The 17,970-nt window shown below is 45.2% G+C and overlaps 1 protein-coding gene across 1 annotated transcript; it reads right to left on the reverse strand.

Moving 5' to 3' along the window:
* Nucleotides 1–2,518: 2,518 nt before the first annotated feature.
* ESS2 (ess-2 spliceosome associated protein) lies at nucleotides 2,519–17,464 on the reverse strand. Its single transcript, XM_020814503.3, has 10 exons — nucleotides 17,181–17,464; nucleotides 15,913–16,081; nucleotides 13,977–14,072; nucleotides 11,301–11,470; nucleotides 10,547–10,667; nucleotides 9,462–9,595; nucleotides 6,714–6,816; nucleotides 5,056–5,165; nucleotides 3,792–3,907; nucleotides 2,519–3,190 (listed from the first exon to the last, which is right to left on the reverse strand). The coding sequence occupies exons 1-10, from the start codon at nucleotides 17,334–17,336 to the stop codon at nucleotides 2,905–2,907; spliced, it is 1,461 nt and encodes a 486-aa protein (XP_020670162.3). The 5' UTR covers nucleotides 17,337–17,464; the 3' UTR covers nucleotides 2,519–2,904.
* Between the last annotated feature and the right edge of the window lie 506 nt (nucleotides 17,465–17,970).

Below are 17,970 nucleotides of genomic sequence, written 5' to 3' on the forward strand. Positions count from 1 at the left end.
TCAACGTGCCTATATTTTCTCAGGTGCCTTAAAAGGCACTTTGTAAAAAACTAGATGGCTTGGCTTTTCCAAAACAAACTCGTGAAATCTGTCAACCATTAGCCTGCTGTACAGTACATTGTCTGTCCCAAATAGATTTATTATATATAAAATATACAAGCATTTTGAGATTTTTGCTCTCCTCTCAATATTTTGTTGTTGTTGTCAAGCCCTCCTCCCTGGGATTTACAGTCAAAGAGTCACGGCTTCCTCATATACTACTGGACATCGCACAAGAATGCCAGATATTTCTGTTTCATCTCTTATTTGGGACTAACGGGTTTATATTCAGCCTCTTCAGCCAGATCATGTCACGCAGCGTCTCAAATATGTATTGCGTTTTTCTGAGCTCTGGGAAAGCTGATTTTGCAATGCCTTGTCCATGCACAAGGCACAGTCTTTTCTCTACTGAGATTTACATGGAGAAATACATGTGAAAGAATATCCACTGGAAATGCAGAACTGGTGGAACTTTTGCAAAAGTTCCTGCTGTGTTCACAAAGTTCTCTTTCTCCTACTTTTCCTTCCTTCCTACCATTTTTTCCACATGTGTTCCTCAGGTGAGAATACACTCACACTGCAGTAACCTTCCTCTGCCTGGGAGCCTCTCCAACATCCTGGACCACAACTCCCATCAGCCAGCTGGGATAATGGGAGCTGTAATCAGACATGTTGGGGATAGGACCAGCTGGAAAGTTGCTAGAAATAGAACTCCGCTGGTGAGCAATCATTTGTCAGAAGCTGAGCTCACTATGAAGAATAAGCTTAATAGATGGAGGATTTGAAAAGTTATATACTATAATGAAAATCTCCCTAAATACAGTATTTACTCTGCTGCCCCTTCCCAAAAATGAACTTCTAACTGGCAGATTTGAAACATCTTTGCTTTGCTGTTTTTACGCTGCTTGATTGGAAATTACATGACGTGCTACTAATCTCTTTGCCCGCTTTTGATTTTGTAAGAATCAAGGTTTCTTCCCACAATAACAGAGATCTGAATGCTGCTCCTTTGAGTTAATAATCCTTGTTCTACAGTGACAACGGGAAATCTTTTTCAACCCGAGAGCTAAATTCAATTTCAGAAAAGTGGAAGGGGTTTACACTCCAGGAGAGGGCCAAACCAAATGGTAACGGGTGGGAACAAAAAATATCCCAAGATCAAAGCTCTGTAGTGCCATCGACTAAGCTGCGGGAATTGTTAGATCCGAAAGGAAACCCATGCAGATGCTAGGAAAATAAATAATTGAAGAAATTAGGAAGATTGTGTGTGCTTCTGGGGAGGCCCAGAGGGCCAAACTGGGAGCACAGAAGGGCCAAGGTCTGAAGTTCCCAAGCCCAACTTTATATAATTATGGGGTCTTGTTATTCTATTAATCTCAGTAAAGTTAGCAAGAGCTCGCTATAACCGCTTAACCTCCATTTACTTCTCTACGTTCATGGAAGAACTGCTGGATAGCTCAGTGGTTTGGGTCTCTGGTTGTGTAGCTAGAAGCTGTGGGTTCAGTTCCCCACTGTGCCTCCTTAACAGAGGCTGGACTGAACAATCCATAGGCTCCCTCCCAGCTCCGCGGGTCTAAGATCTCCAATGGTAAACAGCCTTCATTATCCAAAGCATAGGAAATTTGTAGCCCTTGAGATGTTCCATCATCCTTCAACATTTCCTATGTTGGGGGGGGCTAATGGGAACTAAAGTCCAATTGAATCTGGTGGGTTGCAAGTTACTGTATTTTTCCATGTATAAGACATCCCCACTTTTCTAACCCAAAATTAAGAAATCTAAGTGGGTCTTAGCAAAAGTAAGGGGAAAGGGATCAAAGCCCTGCACGATCGCTTTGATCCCTGCTTTCCCTTCCACTTGTTTTTGTTCTCTCCTCAGCTTACTTCCGTGTATAAGACGACCCTCAATTTTATTCTAAAGATTTTAGACAAAAGTATAGTCTTATACTGTATACGGAAAAATACGGTATCCATCCTTGCTATAATTCAAAGGTAGGGAAACTGCTGTCCTCTAGTTGTGGTTGGAAAGCCAGTTGCCGTCAGCCAGCGTGGCCAATAGGCCAGAATGATAGGCAGAGAAGGTATGCATCACTTTGAACTAGATCAATTTCACTAGATACAGAAACCAATCCTGCCCTCATTTTTAATAAGACAGCAACTCCTAGCTAGCAGTTAAGGAAACGGTATTTCTCCCAAGCTTCCGACCGGTCCAGCATTCTGGGAAGTAGCCAGACCCAAGTATGAAAGTGACAATCCTCACAGATGACACAGCCACAAGAAGGTTGAGGAACACACGCTACTACCCAAGAGTAATAAAAACAACAGGGAAAGCCTTCATATGCGAGGGAAGCTTCTGGCCCTATAAGGCATAGATCTGCATCCCTGTGTTGGTATATACATTCCACTGATGGATGGTAAGGCATAACACAGAAGCCAGTTGTAATGATCGGCATGATATGTGAGCCAGAAGCAAATCCACTGATTTTACATTGGTGTCAGGCCTTTTATTCAAAGGCTTACTGCAGTCAATAAATAAAAAACATCTGTACAGAGTAGATTAGACTCCCCCCTTGATTAAAACAAATAATCCAAAAGGCATTAGAATGCTCAGGCAGCATATGCTTTTTTGGCAGCTCATATTTCTCAATCAGGATGCGACCACCGTAGTAAGAGTTCTGGTGAGCAAAGGCTGGGTTTACTTCTGCAGTTCCCCACTACCAGCTGGGTGCTGGGGCACCAGAGATTTACAGAAACAAGAATTACAGAAGAAGGGGCAGCTCCCTCTTGCCCCTTCTTCATGCACAAATGTCGCCAGCAGAACTTGTCTATTCAGCTGCACAGGGTCCAGCGGGGGAAAAAGAGCCTTCCTCAGAAAAAGTCTGAAGCTTTGCGTCTTTTTGGGAGCTGCAAGAGATTGTCCGTGATGGAAGCCGAGTCCTGAGTCACTGGCGTTTGGGAGAGCGTCCTCGGGGTCGGGGTGATGGTGGGTGTCTGTGGTCCGCCTGCTGGGGTTTTGTAACCAGGTGTTCCCAAGTGCGCAGGAGATGGGGTATAGCTGGCTCGGAGAGCTTTGTCTGTGAATTTGCTGGCAGTCCTGTTTACTAAGCGCTGCAGGGCTGGAGACATGGCCGGGCTTAGTCCTTTAGGAGTAAGGCTGGAAAAATGGAAGAAACACTGTTTTTTTAAATGTCAGTTTGAGGCAATGTTTTGAAACTCACCAAAGCTGAGATTAACCAAAGTTTGATGAATTAGGACAGCATAACAAGCTATAGTAGAAAACTTGTAAACTCCTTGTAATTGCTTTAGAAGGTGGGAGGTGGGGAGAAGGAAAAGCTTATTCATGTTTTGCACAGCCAAAATTTAACATGATGTACATACAGCCATTATAAGACAGCTGCATGTGCTCATGAATCTGTTCTTTGAAAACAAACTGAATCAGTATTCCAGGCACAGAACACATATCCTTACTTATATCCTTGAGCTTCACGAGGTACTCTGGGCCTACTAAGAGTGCTTAAAATTTATCTTCATTCACAGTCTGGCCAGAAGAAGCAGAGCATCCAAGCACCACTATAGCGCTCATCTTCGGTTTCTGAAACCGAAATCTATGCTGACCATTCTGGCTGTCTAAAACAGCACTCTTTCCCAGCTGAGTTTTTTTTTTCTGGCTTGCAGAAATTTTGTTTTCAGAGGTGAAACCCTGGGTGCCTTTTCTCCCTTTGCTCCAGCAACCAAGTTAAGAAGCACCTACTGACCTGGCAAGGTTCTCTGTGACTCTTCTTAAAGCGTCCTGTTTCTTTGCTCGGTTTTTAGCAGCTGCCTCGTTGGCCATCTTAAGCCCCAGCCTCTCTCTGCGGCCAGGCTCCAGGATCTGTGAAAATAGAAGTCTATTTTGTTACAGGCAACAATGCAGGAAATACTACATAAAAAACAAGAGAGCACTTTTGATTCAGACGACTGCAGGCTGTGAAGAAAAGGAATGCTTCCCAGTGCAGCCTACATAGAAGATGAAATTGCTGTATGTTTCCAGAAGTTTAAACTACTGAAAAAATAGGAGAGAACTGGGGAGCAGAGAAAGCAGAAGCCTGTTCAGGATCTAGACAGAGAATACCAAAAGAAGGTAATTCACAGTATGCAGAGGAATTAATCGCATTATCCCTGCTTAGACTGGACAGCCAGAGGTTTTTCCTGGATAGCGACTTCCTTGAGATGGGCACGAACCTCAGTTTGGAGGTCTGGCCCAATTTGTTGCCGTGCTCACACAGGTGTTGTGTGGGCATGGAACCCTCTCCCCTCCCGCCTCCTCTGCACGCTCACCCATTCCTTGGGCTCCACATCCTTCTCTCCCCATCTTCCCAGCATGACTACCCACTCGTCTTTTTGCAGTGCACTCTTCCCTCTCCCACCTCGTCCATCAGCCCCCACTCAAAGGCAGCACTGCAGGAATCCATGCCCTGCCTCTTCATTGGAGTGGGTGGCTGACAGTGGAGGCAGGAGAGGGAAGAGAACACTGCAAAAGGTGAGTGGGTAGTCATGCTGGGGAGGCAGGAAGGGAAGGACGTTCGCCTGAGGAATGGGAAGCGTGCAGCAAAGTCAGAAGGGGGGAAGGTACTGTGCCCACACAACACCTTGGTGAGGACAGCGACAAATTGGGCTAGACCTCTGAACTGAGGTTCGTGCCAATTTCAACTTCTCATTCATAGTAAGAGAATTTGTGATTGCTAGGGAGTAACAGGCATGCTGGCTTTCTTTGGCTAGTAGTGCTGCACTTGGTAAACCACATACAGCAAGGCAGCTTCTAGCTCTGATCCATCCAAAGTGTTGCAAATCGAGCTGAGGCTTCTGATTCTAGATTAAGAAGCAGGCAACTTCCTGGAACTGGCATACTATTTTAAGCAACTTTCACCAGATCAAAGGCCAGAGAGAGAGACAATCTCTCTGAGCAGCCAGGGCTGGCCTTGTTTCTACACCATCTGATCTCACAAATCCCAGTTCTAATCCCTTGGTTCTTTCAAATACCTTGAAGGCCGGTCCAGGGGTCCTATCCACATACGGTGTGTCGGAGCCTTCTATCCGCAAGGGAGTGCTTTCTATCTCACCCCAGGTCATCAGAGGGGACTCATTCACACCTATGGAGAGAGTTTGACAAAAACAGCTTAAATGGACCAGGCGGAGAGCAAGCTGTTCAGCTAAGCACTGCTGGGCAGGCTTAACATATGCCTGGATCCCGAAAGGAATCCCACAAGAACTACCCACACCCCTGACCACTCCTGATTTTAATTCAACCACTGAAGCCCAGTCTACTGCTCCATGCATGATCTGCAATGTAACATGCTACCATGGCATCCATGGCAGATGATTATGTCCAACAAAGGGAAGCCACCATTGCCCGAGGCAGCCTATTCCACTGTCCAGGAGCTTTTTCCATTAAGAAATCCCCCAGTGCTCAGACCATCTATCCCAGTATAGCCTTCTGAAAGGAATAATCAAGGTGGCCAGCAGAAGAATAAAGGGATCAAGACCTCGCTCTGTTTCACCCCACCCCCACCCCCAGTGATCCCTGCATCCTTGCACTATCCTGAGTGCTCAAAGAACTTTATTCCAAAGCCTCTTCGATACACATTAAACTGGGTTAATCACTGGGATTTAAGGACAAGGATCCTCTAAAGCAGTGGTTCTCGGTCCTTTATACTTTGCATCCCACTAATTGATCTGTCAAAGAGCCAAAGTCCCACTTATGACTATTATGTCAGACGTTTCATGGACAGACAGTCCGTGGCAGGTATGTTTGGTAGGAGATGGTGTGTCATATCTGCCAGGGGACCCAGGACACATACAGCGTAAATTCTCAGTAATAGCTATGAAAAGCCAGTGTTCCACCTAGACTAATTCTGAATTCCTCCAATGTGTAAACTGAAAATTAATCCTAACTATACTCTCAAAATTAATACAGCAAGCCACTATTTATATATTCACTCCGTAAGCCTTCCTTTGGGTTATTATTTGTTGCATGAGAACTGTAGCAATTTATCTGCTTTGCCCACAGAATCATCTCCTTTGTCTCTAAAAAACAAAGTGTGCTGCTTATATACTGCCCCATAGTGCTTAAAGCACTCTCTGGATGGTTTACAAGTTACCATATGTTTCCATGTATAAGACTATATGTCTGTCTAAAACCTTTAGACTAAAAATTGAGGGTCGTCTTATACATGGAAGTATGCTGAGTAGAGAACAAACACAAGTGGAGGGGAAAGCAGGGATCAAAGCAATCCTGCAGGGCTTTGATCCCTGCTTTCCTTTCCACTTCCTAAGCCCCACTTAGATTTCTTAATTTGGGGTTAGAAAAGTGGGGGGGGGGGAGTCTTATACATGGAAAAATATGGTAATTACACTGGCTACACATTCCATCCCCACCCAGCCCAAGCTGGGTCCTCATTTTATCAACCTCAGAATGATGGAAGGCTGAGCCGGCTACCTGGATCTGAACCCTGGGTCGTGAGCAGTTTTGGCTGTAGCACCAGTTCAACGACTGTGCCACGAGAGACTCTTCTCTCCGCCAAAAACATTATTGTTAGGGTGGGTGCATTCCTGTGATTGCCACCAAAATACATCCCTCTGCTCTGCTTAATGCCAAGCCAATTTCTTTTTACGGCCCAATATGTGGGATTTCTTCTTACCAGGAGCTGGGGAGGGTGTTGCCACAAATCCATATCCATTAACCTTTGGAGATTCCTGGGGGATAAGCTCCTTCCCATCAGGACCCACTTTGCCCTGCTTGTACTAGATGGAAGAGAGAAAGACCACTGCTTAGCAAACATCATTATACTGCGTCTCTTCAGCTCAGCATACTGCAGTCATTTTTAATGGGAAGTTTTGCTTCTCTATATAAAATAGTAGCTCGCTGCTTTAAAAACCACCAAGCTAAAAACAACAGGCTAAATCCATTCATTCGTCCCACTGAATGACCTTATGTAAGCCCCACTGACCCAAACTGGTCGAATCCAAATGGGACTAGAAATTGGATTTAGCGAAATGAAAACACTGAAGATCGACAGAGACAGCAAAATACGTCCATATAACAAAGAGAAAATTAAGTGAAAAGACCAAAATACAGACAACTAACTAAAAGCCTTCAAGAACATTCGTCTTCACCTGTCATCTAAAACACAGTGTCTGAAGTTCTGCTGCCTAGTACAGCAGCTTGCAACTAGAGGAGGCCCACTGAATCAGCGGGGATTTGTTGAGTCAACTCCTTTATAAATTCCACTGATTCAATGAGCCTACTCTAGTGCAACCTAGTAAGCAACAGAACGCCAGCCAACAATGTTCAGCAAAAACAAAAGTGAAAAGGAAACACAGTGTTCCCCATCTGAGATTAACGCATTTATCTCAACATGAGCTTTCATAGATTAGAATTCAATTTTTCAGACACACAGTTCCTCTTGATGCGTCTCAACAGGTACAATGTAAATCCATGAGTACTGAAATATATGTACTGTCTCTAAATGGAGACTATCCACTTTTGTGTTTGTTGTTGCCGAAACGGATTAACACTGCTACCTCTCTGAGAATAAGAAGATTCACAATTTTATGAACCCACAGAGACCAAAGCATGGTGGCAAAATCCAGGTTGATACAACAGGCCACCATGGATTATAGGACAGCTCTCAGGTACTAGAGATTCACCCCGGTCAGACTAGATAGACAAATGGTGTGATCCAACATAAGGCATTTGTTTGCTTTGCTGCCATCCAGCTTCAATCTCAGCCACTTCCAGCTAAAACAAGCAGCAAGCAGCAGTGTTAACAAATCAAAGAGTTTAAAACTTTGGCTGGGGAACAGAGCAAGGCCTTCCACAACTGGCTCTTTCTGGAACTGACTTGTTTAGTCTCCTTGCTCCTATTTAAACAGTCACTTAATAGACAAAAGACTTTTGAAACCTCTGGCTTTGAGCCCCATCCCTCCTGGGAGGCAACTGAGGACTTGGTTGTTCTCCTAAGCCTTTCTATAGTTTGTCCCTAGGTAAGTAATCTTCTGTATCCCTCTTGACTGTCTGCATGCTACAGTGGTGCCTTGCTTAACAAGCACACCGTTTAACGAAGAATCCGCATAGCAACGTGTTTTTTGCGATCGCTAATGCGATCACATTGCGACATTTTGAATGGCAAAACATCGCATTGCGATGATCGGTAAGCGTTTTGCTTACCGATCTTCACATTGCAATGTTCTAAAAACAGCTGATCGGCGGTTCTAAAATGGCCTCCGGAAGAAAAAAATGGCCGCCCGCTCCATTTTCGCACCCTGCCCTCGCTTACTGGGTGGCGAAAATGGCGGCCGGATGGGGGAATCTTCGCATAGCTGTGAGTTTTCGCCCCATAGGAACACATTAAACAGAGTTTAATGCGTTCCTATGGGTTTCCACCCCACATAGCGACGAATCCAATTAGCGACGTTAATCCTGGAACGGATTAACGTCGCTATGCGGGGCACCACTGTATTAACTTCTTTGCACTCTACATGGTTCCTTTGGTTATGTTTTGGAATCTTTTTTTCTCTTGTTGTTCATATCTTCCTTGCTATTATGGCTTATGACTTTCTTCTCCTTGTGAGCCACCCAGAGTAGCTGGGCAGAGTAAAAATGTAAACAAAAAAAAAATACAGCCCGCAAAAGGTCAAGGAACTCTACCCAGCCACAAGTACTGCTGATCACTGCACACAAAAGACTAATGACACCCATCAATCATAGTGACAGATCATCTCCCCCCCCAACTTATCACAATAATACACCCATAACAAAAAACACCCTCATCACCATAATTACGCAATCTCCTGAAAAGGACAAAAAGCTGATCCCACAGCGATAAATACTTAACTATCCCACACACTACACCAGAACACAGACAGAGGTCTGTCCTCTGAAGATGCCAGCCACAGAGGGGCGAAACATTAGGAAGAAAAACCTTCAGAACACGGCCAAAGAGCCCGAAAAACCTACAACCATCGGATCCCTGCCATGAAAGCCTTCGAGAATACATTAAGCAAACATTCTTCCTTCATACTCTATTTTACATATGCTTTTGTTTACCTCCATTTGTTAATTTAGAGCAGTGGTTCCCAACCTTAGATGCCCAGATGTCCTTTGACTACAACTCCCAGAAATCCTGGCCAGGACAGCTAGTGGCAAAGGCTTCTGGGAGTTTTACTCTATCTGGAGAACCAAGGTTAGGAACCACTGGTCTAGGGGAATCACAGCCTCTCAGCCTAATCTATCCCAAAGATTTTATGATGATAACGTGGAGAGAAGACCTTGCGCACACTAGAACAAAGGCGGGATAGAAATGAATTAAATAAAACAAATAATGATATATTTTAATTTTAATACGAGAGTGGACATACACAACCACAATGTTCTGTACTCTCCGCACCTGAGCATTGAGTGCTGCCGCCTGCTGGAGCTGAGATTTGCTCACAGCTTGGCTGAATGGATCCTTCAGGAAACGAGTGTTTCTGTGGACCACTTCTCGAGGTTTTTTGAACATATCTTCCTCATCAGGAACACCTGGCAAAGGTGAAATATTAGTATCAGCGAGATGACTTGCCATCATTGATGAAGGAGACAGATTTCTTGGGATTTTCAAGCGTAGGCACAGAAAGGTAGTCTGGTGTTTAAACTACAAACTGCATGGTGGCTAACTAAAGAAACCACAGTTCCTCTGCCCTTCCAATTTCCTTCATCAGCTACTGTTTCAAAATGAGCTGTTGAGGAACCAAACTAGAGAAGCTACAGTGGTGTCTCACAAGACGAAAGTAATTAGTTCCGCGAGTAGCGCTGTCTTGCGAAGTTTTCATCTTGTGATAAGCGATTTCGCATAGGAATGAATAATTATTTTCATCTTGCGAGGCATCGGTCTTGGAGGGAAAAATCATCTTGCGAAGCACAGCCATAGAAGCTGTCTTACGAGGCACCACAGCAATCGCAAAAACCATTTGTCTTAGAGGTTTTTCGTCCCGCGAGGCATTCATCTTTTGAGGCACCACTGTAGTTTCGTATTTGCAAGCTATGGACATCATAGAACAAGCCACATTCCAAACAAGCCAGAATGACTAAGGCAGTTACAACTCACAGATTTGTGCCCGGCTAACCAGCCATGTTTGTTAAAAGAGGCAGGCTCAACAACTACACCAAACCAGATTTCAGCAAAGTGCTTTGAGGGCTGCACTCGCATCTTCCACAATTTAAAATATGAATTTGTTGAGTACAAGGGACTTTTTCACAACTCCCTGTTTTCATAAGAAAAGATGTGGGCAAGTGAGCATCATGGAAGTAGCTCTTCAAGGTCTAGGGACAAATATGGGCTCACCCAGGACCTTCTGAGGTTGCCCACCCATGTATAAGATGAATCCATGTAGGGCAGTGGCTGCTTAGTGTGCACGTGTGTGTGTGTGTGGTCTTCCAAACATCAGTCCATCTAAGTGTCTCCATTTACTGAAAATTCTTGCAATGCCTCACCTGGTGGGTAATACATCAGGGAATTCTTAGCCTTGTATTCCCACGTCTCCACTCCCGCTTTCCCACCAGTCAGGGCCTGCTGCTCTTCGGCCGATGGAAGTGCCAGCTGCTTCTGATGCCGCTGAAAGGGATTTTATAACATATTTCAGTTTTGGACCGAAGCGGAGAAAATGAAGATGGAAATTGACAAAGCATATGATTCAGTAGGGAGCACAACATTAATATTTTACCTGGTTTTGCAATTAAATTTCTTGCAATTGAATTTCCATCCCCTCTGTCTTCTACAGAAATCTTACATAGAGCAGGAAACGAGGCCCACACAGAGGCTGCAGCACTATCCTGGCAACCCCCAAATCCTGTTAGCATCAGATTGCCTTATATACTTCAACCGTTAGGCAAGAAGAGATTGTAGTCCCAGGATGCAAAAATTATAGTCTGCCCTTTTTTCCAAATGAAAAATGTGATGTGAAACTCTTAATTTGGAATAAAGTGCATACTATAATTTTAACATCCAGGGACTACAGTCTCTTCTGGCCCAACAGCTTTGGTATATGAACCAGTTCCATTTACTTATTGATATACTTCAAGCCACATCTTGCAAATCAGCATTTCAGAACAAAATGCGGTCTAAAAACCTTCTTCCTTAGTGATAGTTGAGCAACAAAAGTGTTCTTCCCCTACTTGATCAACTGATGCTAAGTCTTCCGCCTTGCGCCCTTTGACAAGGCTAGAAACGTCCAGTTCTTCCTCCTACCTCGGCAAATTCCTCTTCAGCTTCATACAACCACGAATGCCTTGCTTTCTCCTTCTCTTCGGCCACATCCATGATCTGTTCAAACGACGCATTATCCTCGCTGGTGTGTTTTGCCAAGAAGGTGTCCAGGCTGGGAAGAGCATCTCTGTTCTCTTCTTCCTCTGTTTCACCTGAAGGAAAGAGGGATGCAACTCTATAAATATACGTATTTTAGAAAATGTACTTTCCTCCATGTAGTCTCAGATCTATAGAGGATGCCTCTGAACAAGGCAGAGACAGTGGCATCAGAAGAATGACATGCAAAGACAATACATACTAGGCCTCAAAACTTCTACAGGATCAGGTCCACACTGAGCCCATGCCAGCTTGACATGGCTGCGGACCAAGGTTCCTGTTAAGCTGGACACATGCATGCACAACTCCGCTTTCCTCCGCGCAGGTTTTTCCCTCCTCTGCGCAGGGATTGCGTGAGATTCCGGTCACAAAGGAATCCAGCATATGGGGGCTGAGTCCTGTGCACACAAAGGGGCACAGCCATGCGAGAGAGAGGCAGGCCATTGCCCAGCAGGGCCAAAAATTAGAGGGGACATTGGTGGGGACTCTATACACAATTAGAGGGACACTTTCTTTTAAAAATGTTTCAGATGAGGGAAAAAGAAAGAAAATGGTTCATGTGGGGGGGGAGGCAAAAGGGGGAGAGACATTCATGGCTGTGGATCCTCTGATCATAGTGCCAAAGTTAGCTTTTTGTTGTTGTTTCCCATCTGAATTAGTCACAACCTTCACCTACAAAATATTTTCACATGGGAGAAAACCTTACACAGATTAAACATAAAATCAGGCTGGTTTTCAAAACATGCTCAGACTCAACACCTGGAATCCTGCCAGTAAAAACACATGCAATAATTGGAATTACAACCACCCACCCGCACAGCTTGACTATCCTACTCACTAAGTCTAAAGTAACAAGACTTTTCAAGGGCTGAATTGCATGGAGTTTATTCCCACACTATTCCTGATCCGTTGGACTCCTCGTTACAAATGGGAGCCAGGGTGGGGGGGGCTTTAGGGAGTGATGCAATTTTGGGTTAGGAATATTGCAAACATATCCACATGTAGTGGGAGACGAGCCAAGCTCACAAGAAAAATACACAAAATTAAATTAGCCACGCTCATCCATAGTGGGAATCTTAGTAAAGGCTCAAGGTATTTCTGACTTTTTCCTTTATGGTCTATAAATTCTCTCTCTCTTTCTCTCTCAAACACACAAACATTATGATTCATTCCTTTGGATTAAATATGCAGCAGCTACGGCGATGCTCTGAAGTTGTGCCAAAGAAACATGGGTGGCTACGGATCTGATGAGTCATCCAAAGCTGCACCACAGAACTTCAGAACGAATGCTAGTTCAACTTCTCAAGCTATATAAGACAAGTCAAGCGATGATAGCTTTTATAGACAAACAAAGCTGCCTTACAGCAGACCAGGCCAGTGGTCTCACAATCCCCATTCGGCATCTCTCTAAAGCAAAAGTAATGTACAGTTATACTATCTGGTGGAGTTCTGAATATCTCTTCAAGGCATTTGACTCCCAATAGGTTTCATTTCACAATTGCAAGGGAAAAGATCTTGCCCGTGATAAGCTTCTCACCCAACCTCAGTGTTCCCTGTCTATGAAACAGGAGCATTAATTGACTGCTTTGGATCACAGTTTTGCCAAGGTCTGCTGGTTGGTTTACAATGTTGTGCCAGAATGCATATATATTTGTGTATGTGTGCACCCACCTGCACACACACACTGTTGCATTCCTCATGGATGCGACAAACAATGAAATGCAAAACCTGAACAGTTACTGTTTCATTTAACATTTCAAAGAAAAAAGTTTAATCCTTTTGCATCAGTCACTAAATGCTTTGCATTAGCTAGCTACTCTTCCTAAGCAGACACAATAGAAACAATATTTTAAATTTCACTACCTATGCTAACACGACTATTGCAACTTTCAAAGACTGGAAAGACTCAAGGAATGTTTCAAAATTTGTTAGTACTGTTGGTATTGATATGGCTACCAAGAAAGTTCACTGGTATACTATTACTAACGCTGTTCTCATTTTCTGTCTCCTATTTCGGTCAGCCCCAATTCCCACAAAATTGCATACACAGTGAATAAAAACCTGTGCCTAAGTATTATACTACATGCATTTGAAGAAACGGATTGAATCTGTGAACTAAGGTGACACAAGCCTCTGCTTTTTGTTGCCGTTACCTATGTTGTGGGTGGCTCTGTGATAGATGGTGAAGAGAAGATCCCACAGCAACTATCACCCCATCCCTTCTGGAAGGTGCTTGAGTATAAGCCTTCTCCCATCTTACCTCCCATGATATGAACCTGTTAACTATAATCAACCTCAAGGCCTTTAAATGTTGTTGGAATGCAGCTCCCACCAGCTTTAGCCAACTCTGCTAATGGGAGACACAAGGGGTCCAACAACATCTTTACAAGCAGGCCACCCGTATATGAGAGACCCCTTAGCATCATGAGCTGCAGTCCTTTCATGCTTCAACCCTCAGATTTACTGGAAGGAACCACTGCTTAACTATTCTTCCAAACAATAAAGGCAATGGCAACAATCCAAACACGCAAAAGAAAAACTGTATTTATTTAAATTGTTTACCTTCTTCTCGATTTTTCACTGGGAGCTTAGGCTTATTCAATGTGGAAGGGTCACCGGGATGAACCTCTGGCGTTTCAAACGTTGCTGGTGTAACATCTGTACAAAGGGGTTAAAAAGCCAGATTTATGAAACTCAGAAAATCACTGTTCTAAGACCATGGCTGGATGTAAAGAACAGGTTTAAATCCCCACTGAGCAACCCTGACAACTGTCAATCTCCCTCAGCATAATCTGCCTCAACAAGGCATTGAAAGGGTGGGGGGAACAACAAGTCATATGTGGCACCACATGGGGCTGCTGTGGGACAGAACCACAGAAGATGCTCCTTGGAAAGATGTAGGTGATCACGGAACAAAGGAAGGCTAATGATGTGGGTGATCACAGAAGAACAGGAAGGCAATTAACCTTAGAGAAAGTACAAAGAAGTCGACCACAGATGGCCTTGAGAACTATTTTTATTAACTTAGCAGGATTACACAGAATGTTGTGAGAATTCAGATAGGATACTAGTTACCTAATCACCACAAGGACTGGCCGGAGAAACCCTTTGATCTTATGATCTAACTCTAAGGGAAAAGGCAAAATGAGAGGCCATCCCGCCCACTGGGAGCTGCTGCTTCTCTGCCAGGAGGGCTTTGTATGAGAGTGCCAAAACCCTGAACCTGATCTGGGACACCACAGGCAACCAGTGCAAGTGGGCCAGAACTGGAATGATGTGGTCAAATTTGCCAGCGCCAACCACCAATCTGGCTGCCGCATTCTGGACCCGCTGAAGTCTCTGGATCAGGTTCAAGGGGAGCCTGATGTAAAGAGCATTGCAGCAGTCGATCTAGGAGATGACCAAAGCCTGCACCAAAGTCCTGAGGGAGCCCTCGTCTAGGCAAAGTTGGGCAATTAGCCTAAACTGGTTAAAGGCTGATCTGAACACGGCTGCAATCTGGTTCAAGGTGCTGACACCTCCTCCCGCAGCTGAACTCTCTGAACACGGTTCTCAAGGACGGATCGGAGCCAGCTCAATGTTAAGCTCCCAGTCCCAAACTCAGAGAGCCCATCCAGGAGAACACCGTGATTGACGGTATCAAAACCCGCTGAGAGATCTAGGAGTACCAACAGGGTGCCTCTGCCCCGTCAGCCTCCCTTAAAAGGTCATCCTGCAACACAACCAGTGTCGTCCCAGTACCCCGTCGTAGCCTGAATCCAGCCTGGAATGGGTCGTGGGAATCCTGCTCCTTAAGGTAGGACTGGGTTCATTCCACCTGCACCTGCCCCCTCCGCCTTCCTAGTTTTTGCTGTTTCCACTGCTGCCATCTCTATAGACAGCCCAGCCAGCTTTGGCAGTCCAGGCTGCCTCTGCGCATGCGCCCGCCTTTTTTTTTTAAAGGGCAGCCCACCTGGTTCCCAAGGCCTGGCTACCTCTGCGCACGTGCCTGCCACTCAAATTTTGTGGTTTGTGCCAATCCCTAACCACCACTAATTGAGACCTAAAGAAATGTTTACTGACCTCAGCATAAAAGCAAGATCCTATCATGTTTCTCAGGGAAATTTGCCATCAAAACGCAATTGGAAGTCTCTATTTAAAGTCACTTTATGCAAGTCAAAATGTTTGACAACTCATGACCAACCTGTGTAAGCAGCAAATGGGTCAGAAAACTAGTATGTTGGCACCACTAAAAAAAATTAGATACAGGAAATACTAAACTTGCTAGCATAACAAAAATTCCACAGACTGCAAAATCAGTCAGAGGGGGATCGTTCTAATTGCTCATGCCACAAAGGATGATGTAGCAGGAACAGAATTTTAAAGCCAGGTTGGCGCCTCACAATTTTAAAAAATGTCTATCAGTAGTTTGAAATCATAACATCACAAAGAAACAATGAGAGACTATATTTAGATCTCTGCAGAAAACATCAATATATAGAAAATAAAAAATTCTTACATGGTGCTGGGGTATCTTTGGAAAATCTCCCCAGCGAAGAGCCAAATTTAATAGCTATCTGCCTCATCTTCTCCAAGTCACCGCTCTCTTCAGCCTCCAGATAGTCCTTCTGGGCACGTAGCTTCTCAACATCAGGGAAAAAATCCCTCTGAATGATTTTCTCCAGGCTCTGCAAGACATAAACCTACAATCATTGTTTCTCATACATTATGGGTAATCTCTTTTTTTTAAAGCACAATAACATTCTTGTGAATTACAAAAACACAAAGAAAGTGTGCTACTTCTCCCACATTCTGTAATTAACAAGGCCTGTCACACTTCCAGTCTGAGTAGTCTTAACTCTACAGCACCTCAGGGACGCACAGTAACTTACAAAATATTTAATTGTCTCAGATCACCGTAAATCAGAAAGTTGACAGCACACATTATTATGTGAGTTGAGAGCACACAATTATTATCAAATGAAATTTGAACTGTAAAATGGGGAGTAAGCCTGCCAGATTCCAGCTTGCTAGCTTCTGGGGTTTGTTTATTGGACATGATTATTAATATTATTATTATATTTCAAGAGCACATGCGGGACAGGGGGAAGGATCTTAGTCTTACAACTGAAAGCGGAGTCCTTGACAATCCTGCAGCGCAGCCTGGCTGAAACTACTATAACCTCTCCAATAATACAAAAGCAAGGGGCAGGTGATATTATTTTTATGACAGCATTCTTTTTCTTTTTTAAAATACTAGCTTGTGACATATCATGTCCATCACACTGCGCACCAATATAGTATGCACAATGTGGAGGGAGGGGAGGAGAAATCGCGTGAAAATCCCCCCCCAAAAAAGTCTTGCCAAGCATCCCTGCCGGGTCTGTTTCGCAAAAGGGGGCTCCAAACTGCAGGGTCTCCAATAATGATGGGGAGCCTGTTACTGCCTCCCCCAGGCGTCGGGCATCCCTCCCCCCATTCACAACTAAAGCTGATTGGGGGGGCGCTCCCAAAACACACGGAGGGCGCCAAGCACAGTATGCACAATGTGGAGGAAGGGGAGGAGAAATCACGTGAAAGTCCCCCCCCCCCCCATTATTGCAGGGTCTCCAATAATGACGGGGAGCCTGTTGCCCCCCCAAGGCATCGCCCCCCCATTCACCACTAAAGCTGATGGGGGGGCGCTTTCAAAGCTCTCCCCCCCCCGCCCCGGCTCTCTCCAGCCCCACACGGCGGCCCCCCAGCCCGGGCCCGCTCGGCCCTCCTCCTCCTCCTCGGCCCACTCGCCTGGATGTAGGCGTCCTCGTCGAGGACCCTCTTGCGGCTCTTGGGGGCCTCCTGAGCGGCCTCCTTCACCGCCGCCACGGCGCGGGCCTCGGCCTGGACGGGGACTAGCGCCCGGGCCGAGGCCGCGGAGTCCACCCCGGGCCCCGGCAGCTCCATCTCGCCTCAGGCCTAGAAATTCGGGGGCCCCCTCCCGACACGTCGCCCTTAGCAACGGAGACCAAACGTCTCTCGTGCGACGCCAAGGCCTCAGCGACGAAGTTCCCCCACTTCCTGGAACAACAAGCTGGGCGACGACAGGAAGTGCGTCATCAGCTCCCTTCTCCAAGAAGGCGAGTCGCGCAAAGCTTCTTGGGATTTGTAGTCTCCAGGTAGGAAACAAGCCCCGTTCTCCTCCTGGCGTCAAGAATGACGACACACAAGCCGCGCCCTAGAGATAGATCAAATGATAGAGTCACCCACGCGTAAGGCCTTCCGGGTGTATATGGGGGACCATTCTTGGGCGAGGGGTAAGAATGTCAGCATACACGTGGAGCGCTTGATCGTGGGAACGGTGGGCGATGGAGGCAGCGTGAAATAGTAACACTGGACGACACTGCAGGGTTGTTGTAAGCCTCTCCTCATCACTGCCCACCCCCTCCATGCTTAATTTGATTTCTGTTACAAATATTTAAAAAAATCTGCACTTGTGAAGATCTGGCTTCTCAGATTAGTGCATTATACCCCCCTGAGTATTGGCCAAGTTAAGTGTGACTGATGGGAGCCGACATTCAAAACATCTGGAAAAAAAGAA

Source organism: Pogona vitticeps, chromosome 14 (genome assembly GCF_051106095.1).
Source record: "Pogona vitticeps strain Pit_001003342236 chromosome 14, PviZW2.1, whole genome shotgun sequence".
Classification (NCBI taxonomy): Eukaryota; Metazoa; Chordata; class Lepidosauria; order Squamata; family Agamidae; genus Pogona; species Pogona vitticeps.